We start from the raw sequence: 13,535 nt of genomic DNA, 5'->3' as shown, positions 1-13,535 counted from the left end.
GCTACCCATGCTTACAGGAGCATCTTCCCTGTCCTGAAACTGAATCCCTTGCATTTATGCTCTTCTCCCTAGGAAGAAGTGATAGGGTGAGAGGAAGTGGCCTCAAGTTGCACATGGGGAGGATTAGGTTGGACATTGGAAGAAACTTCTTCCCTGAAAGGGTTCTGAAGCCCTGGCACAAACTCCCCAGGGAGGTGGTTGAATCCCCATCCCTGGAGGTGTTTCAGACAGGCAGAGATGTGGTGGTGATGGACGTGGTTTAGCCCCAGCCTTGGCAGAGTTAGAGAATGGTTGGACTGGATGTTTTTACAGGTCTTGTCTAACCAAAGTGATTTTTCTGTTTCTCTGGTTTCACCACTGTTGCACCCTTTGTAAATTAAGCTTGAATTTAGCATCTTTTAGATCTCAATTTCAAACCATTGGGGGCTGGGGGCAGGGGGGTGTGTGTGGAGGAAAGTACTGTTTTTCAGAGCTCCCATCAACCAGTATGATCTGTGCAGGTATTTTGGGCTGGTTTAGGCAGAATGTCATTTCCTTGAGCTCTCGTGGCAAATGTTTGTGGGTGCAGCAGACACAAATTAATTCATTTTTAAAATTAAGGAGTTCAATGTGGTGCCGCATGCTGCTTTTTGACATTAAAGTCAGTCCTGACCTCCAGAAAGTGGGTCTGCTGTTACCACTACCTGCTTGAACTGCAAAAAGGCTCAGTTAGAACTAGAACTAACTGCACTCTGCTCCGGTAGATGGATGTGGAGCGCTCCATGTGTGGGGTTGCAGCATGGAACCTGCTGCCCTGAGCAGTGCCACCTACTGACAGGCTGGTTTGGGTGGGAAGGGACCTGCAAAAGCCAGCTACTCCCACACCCCTGCAGGCAGCAGGGGCGTCTGCAACTCCCGCAGGTTGCTCAGAGCCACAACCAGCAGGACCCAGAATGGTTCCAGGGATGGGGCATCTCCCACCTCTCTGGGCAGCCTGGGCCAGGGTCTCGCCTCTATTAGCGCAAAAAAAAAAAATCCTTTCCAGTCTGCATGTCCCCTCTTTTAGTTCAAACCGTCCCTGCTCAAAAGTCTGTCCCCAGCTTTCTGATCAGCCTCTTGAAGCACTGCAAGGCCACCAGGAGGTCTCCCTGGAGCCTTCTCTTCTCCAGGCTGAACAACCCCAACTCTCTCAGCCTGGCCTCACAGCAGAGGGGTTCCAGCCCTCCCAGCATTGCTGTGACCTCCTCTGGCCCTGCTCCACCAGGTCCCTGGTCTGTGTTGAGGACTCCTGAACTGGTCCCCTGTCTGCCACTGCTGCTCCCGCTGCTGGGGATGCAGCCCAGGAGACAGTTGTCTTTCCGGGCTGCCGGCCGGCCGCCGCCATCAGGCTTGCGGTTGCCTCGGCTGTTGCCGGAGTCCGCACAGCTCCGCCCGGTCGCCTCCCTGGGGCCACCCGTGTGGCTGTGCAGAAAAAGAGGCCGCCCCAGGCCCTGCCCCTGCCTCGGCCCTAGCGGGCGACGGCGCCGCCCGGCCCTCCCTCCCCACCCCAAAATGGCGGCGTTGGCGTTTCCGGTTCCGGGTGGCGCGGGCAGGCCGGGATTGGGGAAGATGGCGGCGGCAGGAGCGTCCGGGCGGGGCGGGCTGGGGCGGGCGTGGGTCTTCTCTGGCTGGGCGCTGGGCCTGTGCTCGCTGCTGGCCTCGGGGACGCGACCCGCCGCTGCCACCACCCACTGGGTGGTCACCGAGGATGGGAAGATCCAGCAGCAGGTAAGCGGCCGGGGGGACGCGGAGAGCTGCCCACACAGTTGCGGCCCGCTGCGGGGGCAGGGAGAGCCTCTGCTTGCGCCGCCTTTCACCCGCAGCGCCAGCCTGACCCGGGCCGCGCTGCGGTGGAGACGGGGTGAGCTGGCCCGATGCCAAGCTTTACCTGGCCGGCCGCGCTGGCGAGGAGTCTTGGTGTCCTCCAGAAACGGGGCTTGAAGCCGCCGGAGCCGCGGTGTGAGGAGCGGTCGGTGGGTCTGGGCAAGCCGATGATGGTTTTTAACCGGAGTCGGTTGCCGAGTAGCGGCGGTTCGTGCTTACCTGCAGCCTCCCTGAGCGCCTTCAGCTCTTCAGGCCGTGCTGTTGAGTGAACAAGAAGGCCACGTCCTGCCTTGGTGATGCTGGCCGGTAACAGGCCCTCTGTCCTCTGGCCGTGCCCTTCGCGGGGAACCCTCCCGGGGAGCCCTCCCGGGGCTGTTCTGGGCCATGCCGCCGGAGCCGTCCCCGGGCAGTCCCGGCGGCTCCTCCGCCGTGTCTGACGCTGCTCGAGTTCCCAATGAGTTTGCGATTTTCTGCTTCCCTCGCTGACCCACGTCTGCTTTTCTTTCCTTCTGGAAGTGAGGGAAACAGTGGGGTGGGAGCTTGGTGTGGAAGCAGACGCGCGGCCTCCTCAGCAGCTCTGTGAAGGTACTCGCAACGGCTTCCGAGCTGTGCCTCAGCAAACGTCTGGGCATGGCCCTTTGGGACGTGGTTTGATGGCCACGGCAGTCTTAGGCTGATGATCTTAGAGCTCTTTTCCAACCCAAACAGTTCTGTGATTCTCTGTTTACTGACTGTCTGAAAGAGTTGGTGGTTAACTCGCGTTGGAGCTTTTTCTTGCTTGCTTTGCTCCTTCTTTGTTGTGAGGGGAGCAGCACCAAAATGAGAGACCAGGATGAGATGGAGAAGGGCCCCTGTGAACCTCATGAGGTTGAGCAAGGCCAAGGGCAAGGTCCTGCACCTGGGGCAGAGCAATCCATGGTATCAGTCCAGGGGATTGAAGGGATGGAGAGCAGCCCTGCAGCGGAGTTGGGAGTGAGGTGGGTGCGGAGTTGGGCATGAGCCAGCACCATGTCTTCCCAGCCCTGTCCTGGGCTGATCCCCAGCAGCGTGGGCAGCAGGTGGGGTGAGGGAATTCTACCCTTCTGAGACCCCCCCTGCAGTGCTGGGGCCAGCTCTGGAGTTCTCAGCACAGACAGGGACCTGTTGGAGCAGGGCCAGAGGAGGCCACAGCAATGCTGGGAGGGCTGGAAGCCCTCTGCTGTGAGGCCAGGCTGAGAGAGTTGGGGTTGTTCAGCATGGAGAAGAGAGGGCTTCAGGGTGACCTTCTGGTGGCCTTTCAGTGCTCAAGGGGCTGATCAGAAGGCTGGGGGCAGACTTCATCACTGCATGTGTCTCTTACCCTAGGTAATCATCAGTGCATCACAACACTTCCAGTGCTGTCTCACCTCCTTTTCCCACTTTGTGTAGTGAGCAAGCAGTGGGAGTACAGGAGAATGGTCTGGAAGCATCTGTGTTGTGTGTACATTGATTGTACGCTCTCCAGGTGGGGTCAGGTGTTGATTTGGATTGTTGCTGCATGGAAAGCAACTTTGACTTGGGAAAAAAAACCTCATGAGAATCATAGAATTGTCAGGGTTGGAAGGGACCTCAAGGCTCAGCCAGTTCCAACCCCCCTGCCATGGCCAGGGACACCTCACACTACAGCAGGTTGCTCACAGCCACATCCAGCCTGGCTGCAAAAACCTCCAGGCATGAGGCTTCCACCACCTCCCTGGGCAACCTCTGCCAGTCTCTCACCACCCTCATGGGGAACAACTTCTTCCTAACATCCAGCCTGAATCTATCCATTTCTACTTTTGCTCCATTCCCCCCAGTCCTATCACTCCCTGACACCCTCAAAAGTCCCTCCCCAGCTTTCTTGGAGCCCCCTCCAGATCCTGGAAGGCCACAAGAAGGTCTCTTGGGAGCCTTCTCTTCTCCAGACTGAACAGCCCCAACTCTCTCAGTCTGTCCTTAGCTAAAATGATTTGAAAATCTGATCAGCTGAATTCAGCACTGACTGGAGGAAATGGCTTTTTGCCATGGTAGCTAACTGGTGCTACTGGTGGAACTTTCCACTGTGCTGCTGCTGTACAGTAAGCTGCTCTGTTGTACCTGACAAAGTGTTCTCAGCAGGGGCAATCCATGCAGAAAGTTCTCAAGGTCTATAGCTGAGGTGATAAAATCTATGGAATAACTTTCCTTGCTTGCAGCTTCACCAGAGTGGGTGTTTCCTGGAGTGAATGTCAATGTTTTGGATGCCCAGGGGGGTTGTGGAGTCTCCCTCTCTGGAGATACTCAGAACCCATCTGGGTGCATTCCTGTGTGACCTGCTCCAGGCAATCCTGCTCTGGCAGAGGGGTTGGACCGGGTGATCTCCAGAGGTCCCTTCCAACCCCTAACATACTGTGATTCTGTAATTATGTCAATTGTGTCAATAATTAGCAGCAAACCCATAAGATAATCTCTGTTGTCCAGTGCTAGGAAGGAATTGTCATTGTCCCACTCTGCAGTGTGCTGGCACAGCCCCACCTTGAGTCCTGTCAGTGGTTTTGGGCACCTCAGTATGAAGAGGACATCAAACCTTTAGAGAAAGGGGGACCAAATGGTGAAAGGCCTCATGGACAAGACTTAGGAGGAGTAGCTGAGCAGATGAGGCATGCATCAAGAGCAGTGTCACCAGTAGGATGAGGGAGGGAATTCTGCTCCTCTGCTCTTGGGAGACCCCTCCTGGAGCACTGCATCCAGCTGTGCTGTTCCCACCATAAGAGGGACATGGAGCTGCTGGAGCAGGTCCAGAGGAAATAGATAATCAGATCCTCCCCTGTGTGGACAGGCTGTGAGAGTTGGGGCTGCTCAGCCTGGAGACCTTAGGGCAGCCTTCAAGTAGCTGAAGTGGGCTACAAGAAAGCTGGGGAGGGACTTTTGACAAAGGCTTGTAGTGATAGGACAAGAGGCAGTGGCTTTGAGCTGGAAGAGAGCAGACTGAAACTGGAGATTAGGAAGAAATTCTTGACAGTGAGGTGGTGAGATGCTGGAACAGGTTGCCCAGGGAGGCTGTGGATGACACCCTGCCTGGAGGTGTTCAGGGCCAGGTTGGATGAGGCCTTAAGCAACCTGGGCTGATGGGAGGTGTCCCTGCCCATGGCAGGGGGTTTGGAACTGGATGATCTTTAAGGTCCCTTCCAAACTAAATCATTTTGTGAATCTGTGAATCATTTGGTTTGTTTAGCTTGGAGAAGAGAAGGCTGAGGGCCGACTTCATCACAGGACATAAGGAAATGGAGGGAAGCTGTGCATGGGGAAGTTCAGATTGGACATGAGGAAAGGCTCTTCACTGAGAGGAGGGTCAGTCACTGGAGTATGCTCCCCAGGGAAGTGGTTGTGGCACCAAGCCTGTCAGAGTTGAAGCAGTGTCTGGATGAAGCTCTTCAAGTCGTATGATACAGTTTAGGTAGTCCTAGGAGAGTAGGGAGTGGGACTTCCATGGTCCTAGGGGGTCACTTCCAGCCTGAGAGATTCTGTGATTGATTGGCAATGGGATGATTCCCCCTGGCAGAACCTCAGTATTCCTTCTCCCAACACCAAGACCTCAGTACTTATTAACAGGACTACAGCCTAAAATTTCCCTGGAGGGCATCCCTTTGCTTTTAATTGTTGGGAATGTTCTTTGTTCACTTGCTGTTCAGCATGAGAACTTGGGTTTTTACCAGTGCCTTGACCTTCTTTCCAACTGTTTTTAACTTCCTGCGTTTTTCAGTGGTGCTTTTGCCCACATTCCTTTTGTAAGCTCTCGGGTTGTGGCATCCCTCAGGGTTGGTGCTGGGACCAGTGTGGTTTAAGGTCTTTGTCAGTGACATGGGCACTCTGTGAGCAGCTTTTGTGGATGACACCAAGCTGTGTGGTGTGGTTGCCATGCTGGAGGGAAGGGATGGCATCCAGATGGACTTGGAAGGGTTTGAGAGGTGAGCCCAAGCCAACCTCATGAAGCTCAACAAGGCCAAGTGCTACACCTGGGTCAGGGCAATCCCAAGCACAGATCCAGGCTGGGTGAGGAATGGCTGGAGAGCAGTGTGGAGGAGAAGGCCTTGGGGGTGTCAGTTGGTGACAAACTCCCCAGGAGCCAGCAGTGGTCCCTGGCAGCCCAGCAGGCAGCTGTGTGCTGAGCTGCATCCAGAGCAGGGAGAGAGCAGCACAGGGAGGGGATTCTGCCCCTCTGCTCTGCTGAGACCCCACCTGCAGCACTGCCTCCAGGTCTGGTGTCCCCAGCACTGCTGGAGTGTTTTCCCCAGTATTGATCCCTGGTGATCAGGCACTGTTGGACTTTGCACTGCTGGGCACAATGCTTCCAGCATGGCAGTCTCTAGCTGGAAGTGGCTAGCCATAGAATCCTAGAATAGTTGGGTTGGAAGGGACCTCCAAAGGTAATCCAGTCCAACCCCCTCTGCAGTCAACAGGGATATCCTCAACTAGATCAGGTTGCTCAGAGCCTTGTTGAGCCTCACCTTGCATATTTCCAGGGATGGGGCCTCAACTCCCTCCCTGGGCAACCTGCTGCAGTGTTCCCCCACCCTCATGGTGCAGAACCAATACTGTCTGGTGGTTCATAGTGGTGGTGTTCATACTCACATGGCAATGAAATTACAATGGCATTATTTGTTGTTTAGCTGTAGGACTGTTAGCATTCCCAGCCAGCCTGAAACACTTGTTTTAAGCTTGTCTCCTCTTCACAGAGGAACAGGCTTGGTCTTCCTGGGCAACCTGTAGTCCAAGTGGAGGTGGTTGAGGCCTCATCTCTGGAAATATTCAAGGTCAGGCTCGACAAGGCTCTGAGCAACCTGATCTAGTGGGGGATGTCCCTGCTGAGTGCAGAGGGGTTGGACTGGATGAGCTTTGGAGGTCCCTTCTAGCCCAGACCATTCTGTGACTACCTCAGTTTGTCTCAGTGATGCCCAGATCATTATGATGTGGGCAAAACAAGTGGTGGCAAGTTCCTGGCATGCCCCATGCTAGATGAAGCCACTGTCTGTGAATATCCAGAGAAGCACTGGTGACAAGTGACTTCCATGTAGCTTTTACTTTGCTGCTCTCAGCCTTGTTTTACTTCTTACCACAGCGTGCTATGGATAAGGAGCTGAAAGCAGACCTTGCACATCCTGGACTATATCCAAAACACAACCACCAGAATCTGTTTGAGGCAGGTGGGGGGTGAGAATATTTCACGTTATTGGCCTCCAGTCTCTGCTAGCTGATTCTCCTTACAGGCTGTAAGCCTTGAGTAGGAGACTACATTCAAGAGAGATTGGTTTTCCTGGGGCATAACACTGCCAACAGCACTTGAGCTGGAGTTCCTAGTGGTATAACAACCTGGCAGGGGTGGCAAAATGAACACAAGCTGCACAGTTTTCCATCTAGCAGCAAGATCTCATCTAGTAAACGAGAGTGCTTGCTAAGTAGGCCCTGCTGTTCCACTTTCTGAATGATGAAGCAAAATGAATTCCCAGCAGTGCCTGTAGCATTTCGTTGTCTGGGTTAAGTCCTCAGGAGAGAAGCCATCAGGCTGGCTCTGTTGCTCTAGGAGCTTGTTTTCAGGTCAAAAAACATGCTTTGGATCAGTTCATCTTCTTCTTTGAGTCTGCCTTCAGGTGTGTGTTCCTGAAAGGCAGGCAGTGAGTAATAGTCTGTCTTTAGTGAGATGCTGTCTGCTGAGTGCAGGTGTTTATTCCTAGCACCATGGAATGGTTTGGGTTGGAAGGGTCCTCAAAGATCATCCAGTTCCAACCCCCCTGCCATGGGCAGGGACACCTCCCACCAGCCCAGGTTGCTCAAGGTCTCATCCAGCCTGGCCTTGAGTGCATCCAGGCAGGGGACAGCCACAACCTCCCTGGGCATCCTGTTCCAGTGTCTCCCCGTCCTCACTGGAAAGAATTTCTTCCTAATCTCCAGTCTCAATCTCCCCTCTTTCAGCTTCAATCCCTTCCTCCTTGTCCTATCACTACAAGACCTGTTCAGGTGTCTCATCACCCTCACTGTGCAGAATTTCACCACTCAGTGGTGTAAAGTTCAAGCTAATGTATAACTGATTGCAGACACTGCTTGTGTGGCAGCAGGGAAACTGCTCACTGCAGAAGTGCTGGGGTGCTTCAAGGGAAGAGAGAAACTTTGGCCTAAAGAGAAGACAGACAGCTGGCAGATGAAATGCAGTGCAGGAAGCAGGAACAACTGCTCTCATCTCACAGACCTGATGTAGCAGAGCTGAGGAAGGCCACAAAGATGATCAGAGTGCTGGAGCACCTCCCCTATGAGGACAGGCTGAGGGAACTGGGGGTGCCCAGCCTGGAGAAGAGAAGGCTCCAGGGAAACCTAATAGGAGCCTGCCAGGACCTGAAGGGGGCTACAAGAAGGCTGGGGAGGGACTTTTGACAGGGGCTGGGAGTGATAGAATGAAGGGCAATGGTTTTGAGCTGGAAGAGGGGAGATTGAGACTGGAGATAAGGAAAAAATTATTTCCAGTGGGAACTGGAAATTCTTTCCAGTGAGACACTGGAACAGGTTGCCCAGGGAGGTTGTGGATGCCTCCTCCCTGGAGGTGTTCAAGGCCAGGTTGGATGAGGCTTTGAGCAACCTGGGCTGGTGGAAAGTGTCCCTGCCTATGGCAGGGGGTTGGAACTGGATGATCTTTGAGGTCTGTTCTGGCCCAAACCATTCTGTGAAATGCTTGAGAGAGTCCACCCAGAGGCACAAAGCTGCTGCAGGCAGTGGAACATCTCCCTGTGAGGACAGGCTGAGGGAGCTTGGGGCTCTGGAGCTTGGAGCAGAGGAGCCTGAGGGCTGCCCTCATTGCTGGGGATGAAGATGTGCAGGGCAGTGAGGGGAGGACAGAGCCAGGCTCTGCTCAGGGATGTCCAAGGACAGCACAAGGGGCACTGGGGGCAAGCTGGAGCAGAGGAGGTGCCACAGGAACAGAAGGGAAAACTTTGTGACTGTGAGGGTGCTGGAGCCCTGGAGCAGGCTGCCCAGAGAGGTTGTGGAGTCTCCTTCTCTGCAGAGATTCCAAACCCACCTCTCCATTGTGACCCTGGGCAAGCTGCTGTGGGTGCCCTGCTTTAGCAGGGGTATTGGACTGGATGATCTCCAGAGGTCCCTTCCAACCCCTACCATGCTGGGATTCAGGGAGTGTGTGATACATGAAGCAGGCAGTCCTATCTTGAAAACTGACAGGTGGATGTTTGCTTTGCTCTTTCTCTAAAGGTTAATTTGCTTGGCACTGTGACATCTTTCTTGGCTCAGTCTCTTATCCTTCCAAGTCTGCTGTCTGCTAAACAAATGACCAAAAGAATTGTTCATACTGGAGTGTGGTGGGGGTCAGTCTCTTCCAAGCCATTGGACAAGAGGAAACAGCCTCAAGTTGCACCAGGGAGGATTTAAGTTGGACATGAGGAACAATTTCTTCCCCAAAAGGGTTGTCAGGCTCTGGAACAGGCTGCCCTGAGAAGCAGTGGAGTCCCCATCTCTAGAGGGATTGAAAAGCTGTGGTAGATGTGGTGCTGAGGGACATGATAGAAAGCAGCCCTGTGGAAGAAGACTTGGGGGTGCTGGTGAATGAGAAGCTGGACAGGAGCAGGCAGTGTGAGCTTCCCCCGAGGGTGGTGAGAGGCTGGCAGAGGTTGCCCAGGGAGGTGGTGGAAGCCTCATCCCTGGAGGTTTTTGCAGCCAGGCTGGATGTGGCTGTGAGCAACCTGCTGTAGTGTGAGGTGTCCCTGGCAATGGCAGGGGGGTTGGAACTGGCTGAGCCTTGAGGTCCCTTCCAACCCTGACAATTCTTTGATTGAGGTGAAATGGTCTGAGAAAGGACTGAAGGTCCATGGTGTGGAAGCAGCAGCTTAAGAGGAATGGTTGGAATTGGGTTCTTATCTTAGCAAAGTTTGAGGTATAGATTGAAATTATGGATGATGTATTAGGAGTGTTGAGTCGACAGAAGACTTCTGTCAGACAATCTGTGGTTGACCTAGGGCTGTCAGTTGGTGGCAGAGTCCCCAGGAGCCAGCAGTGGTCACTGGCACTGCTTTCAGAGCAGGGAGAGCAGCAGCACAGGGAGGGGATTCTGCCCCTCTGCTCTGCTGAGACCTCACCTGCAGCACTGCTCTGATGCCCCCAGAATATGTGGTACATGGACATGATGGAGCACATCCAGAGGAAGACCACGAAGATGATCAGAGGGATGAAGAACCTCCCCTGTGGGGTCAGGCTGAGTGAGTTGGGGCTGTTCAGCCTGGAGAAGAGAAGGCTCCAGGGTGACCTAATAGGAGCCTGCCAGTACCTGAATGGGGCTACAGACTGGGGAGGGACTTTTGACAAGGGCTGGTAATGACAGGATGAGGGGGAATGGATTGAAGCTTGAAGAGGACTGATTTAGACTGGATTTTAGGAAGAATTCTTTCCAGTGAGGGTGGTAAGACACTGGAACAGGTTGCCCAAAGAAGCTGTGGCTGTCCCCTGCCTGGAGGTGTTCAAGGTCAGGTTGGATGAGGCCTTGAGCAGCCTAGGCTGGTGGGAGGTGTCCCTGCCCATGGCAGGGGGGTTGGAACTGGATGATCTTTAAGGTCCATTCTATGAATTTTATGAATGACCGTAACATAGCCTTTTGAAACTGTCCTCCTGAGGAGAATGTCTTACATGATGGACTGTGGACATGCCTTGCAGGTGGATTCACCAATGAACTTGAGGAACCCACACGATTTGGTAATCCTGATGAGACAAGAAACGACAGTGAACTACCTCAAAGAACTGGAGGTAAAGCAATACGTTCACTACTCACTTCTGCAAGCACAGATTGTTGTGCACAGGCTTTTAGATTTAGGTGGGGAGCAGAAGTCGTTATTGGCCCACTTTTGCTTCTGTGAGATCTTCAGATTCTTCAGCTCACAAGAGGTTTGTGCCTCAGGTTTGCTCAGCTGTGGTTATCACTGGCCCCAGTTGAATCCCAGAATGCCAGGCTGGAAGGCACCCCAGGGATCACCTGCTCCAACCTTTCTGGCCCAGCTCCCTGTCAAGCTGAGGCTTAAAACTCAGGGAATCCACTGCTTCCCTTGCACTGTTCCCTGTTGTTATCCATAACTCCTAACATTTAAAAGTCATTTGGATACTGGATTCTGTTGTTGACTGCTGTATTCCAGGAGAACACAGAGCAGATCACCTGTGATTTTCATCAAGCTCCTTTATTACTGAGAAGAGGTCTGAGAACACCCTTCTGAAGAGCACTTCAGTGACCTTCAATCCCATAACCTAAACTTTAAATATAATATGGGCTGGGCTAGCTCATGGCTGGACACACCTTTCTGTTGTGCCAGTTTTGGATTTGTCAGATTAGCACAACTGGATAATTGGGAAGGAGGTTGGATTAGGTGGTCTCCAGAGGTGCCTTCCAACACCCACCATTCTGTCACTGAGTATGGGAGAAGTGGAAGGGAGGTAAAAAAGCAGGACTGCCCCTCTTGTCCCTGTGTTCAGCCAAGCTTTCTCGTGGGACTGTACTCATTTCTGTGGTCATGCACATATTAGCTATGAATGGAACCACAGTGGTGACCTTTTCAGGGCGTGGGTTGTGGGTTTGGCAGTCACTAATGTTCAATCTGTGGCATGAAAACGACTCTGAGCAGAAGTTCTCTAATGAGAGATCTTGTACAAGCTGCTGCTGTTTGCAGCTTTGGTATTGTGTGTGGCTTCAATTAAAAATGCCAGTTTCCTTCACATAGAGATCCTGGCAGCCTTTAATAGGGTTTCAGGTTTGCAGATCCAAGTGAGGATGAAATACAGCTTGCTGTACTGGGGTAGAGCATTAGTCCATAGTAATCAATCCCTATGAGCTTTCTGAGGTAAAGGGTAGCTCATCAACTGATCTGTCCAAATTTAGTCTTAATTCTAGCACTAAGCCTGCCAGTTCAGTGGTAATTAGCAGGGTGAATGGTTAAGAAGTTCATTTTGTTTGCAATCTCTGCTATTCAGATGTCTTACAGTGGGAGAAAAAGGTCCCCAAAAAAAGAAAAGATGAGGTATTACTAAAAACTGGCTTCTGTTCTGAGTGGCCTGCCATGCCTTTGGGATGCTAGCAGCCTTCTTTTTAGGTACAGCAGGAAAAATACAGGAATCCAAGTCAAGAATTAGAGAGAGGTATCCAACGCAAAACAAGAAGCAAAGAGAGATGTGCAAAGTGAGGCAAGAAGTAGAGAGAGGTGGGCAAGGCGAGGCAAGAAGCAGAGAGAGATGTGCAAGGTGAGGCAAGAAGTAGAGAGAGATGTGCAAAGCGAGGCAAGAAGCAGAGAGAGATGTGCAAAGCGAGGCAAGAAGCAGAGAGAGATGTGCAAAGCGAGGCAAGAAGCAGAGCGAGATGTGCAAAGCGAGGCAAGAAGCAGAGAGAGATGTGCAAAGCGAGGCAAGAAGCAGAGAGAGATGTGCAAGGTGAGGCAAGAAGTAGAGAGATGTGCAAAGCGAGGCAAGAAGCAGAGAGATGTGCAAAGCGAGGCAAGAAGCAGAGAGATGTGCAAAGCGAGGCAAGAAGTAGAGAGAGGTGGGCAAGGCGAGGCAAGAAGCAGAGAGAGATGTGCAAGGTGAGGCAAGAAGTAGAGAGAGATGTGCAAAGCGAGGCAAGAAGCAGAGAGAGATGCGCAAAGCGAGGCAAGAAGCAGAGAGAGATGCGCAAAGCGAGGCGAGAAGCAGAGAGAGATGCGCAAAGCGAGGCAAGAAGCAGAGAGAGATGCGCAAAGCGAGGCAAGAAGCAGAGAGAGATGCGCAAAGCGAGGCGAGAAGCAGAGAGAGATGCGCAAAGCGAGGCGAGAAGCAGAGAGAGATGCGCAAAGCGAGGCGAGAAGCAGAGAGAGATGCGCAAAGCGAGGCGAGAAGCAGAGAGAGATGCGCAAAGCGAGGCGAGAAGCAGAGAGAGATGCGCGAAGCGAGGCGAGAAGCAGAGAGAGATGCGCAAAGCGAGGCGAGAAGCAGAGAGAGATGCGCGAGGCGAGGCGAGAAGCAGAGAGAGATGCGCGAAGCGAGGCGAGAAGCAGAGAGAGATGCGCGAAGCGAGGCGAGAAGCAGAGAGAGATGCGCGAAGCGAGGCGAGAAGCAGAGAGAGATGCGCGAGGCGAGGCGAGAAGCAGAGAGAGATGCGCGAGGCGAGGCGAGAAGCAGAGAGAGATGCGCGAGGCGAGGCGAGAAGCAGAGAGAGATGCGCGAAGCGAGGCGAGAAGCAGAGAGAGATGCGCGAGGCGAGGCGAGAAGCAGAGAGAGATGCGCGAGGCGAGGCGAGAAGCAGAGAGAGATGCGCGAGGCGAGGCGAGAAGCAGAGAGAGATGCGCGAGGCGAGGCGAGAAGCAGAGAGAGATGCGCGAGGCGAGGCGAGAAGCAGAGAGAGATGCGCGAGGCGAGGCGAGAAGCAGAGAGAGATGCGCAAGGCGAGGCGAGAAGCAGAGAGAGATGCGCGAGGCGAGGCGAGAAGCAGAGAGAGATGCGCGAGGCGAGGCGAGAAGCAGAGAGAGATGCGCGAGGCGAGGCGAGAAGCAGAGAGAGTTGCGCGAGGCGAGGCGAGAAGCAGGGAGAGATGCGCAAAGCGAGGCGAGAAGCAGGGAGAGATGCGCGAGGCGAGGCGAGAAGCAGGGAGAGATGCGCAGAGGCGAGGCGAGAAGCAGAGAGAGATGCGCAAGGCGAGGCGAGAAGCAGAGAGA

General features: G+C 53.6%; 1 protein-coding gene across 1 annotated transcript in view; it reads left to right on the top strand.

Moving 5' to 3' along the window:
• The first annotated feature begins 1,530 nt into the window (after positions 1-1,530).
• Positions 1,531-13,535, top strand: part of TTC17 (tetratricopeptide repeat domain 17) — an 80,768-nt gene continuing 68,763 nt past the window's right edge. The window contains exons 1-2 of the mRNA XM_054380703.1: positions 1,531-1,746; positions 10,525-10,614. Of these exons, the coding sequence (XP_054236678.1) occupies positions 1,531-1,746; positions 10,525-10,614 (306 nt within the window). The remainder of the gene's footprint in view (positions 1,747-10,524; positions 10,615-13,535) is intronic.

The sequence above is a fragment of the Indicator indicator genome, chromosome 4 (genome assembly GCF_027791375.1).
Source record: "Indicator indicator isolate 239-I01 chromosome 4, UM_Iind_1.1, whole genome shotgun sequence".
In the NCBI taxonomy this organism is placed as follows: domain Eukaryota; kingdom Metazoa; phylum Chordata; class Aves; order Piciformes; family Indicatoridae; genus Indicator; species Indicator indicator.
Note: the sequence above shows the minus strand (reverse complement) of the source record. Positions and strands in the feature narration are given on the sequence as shown.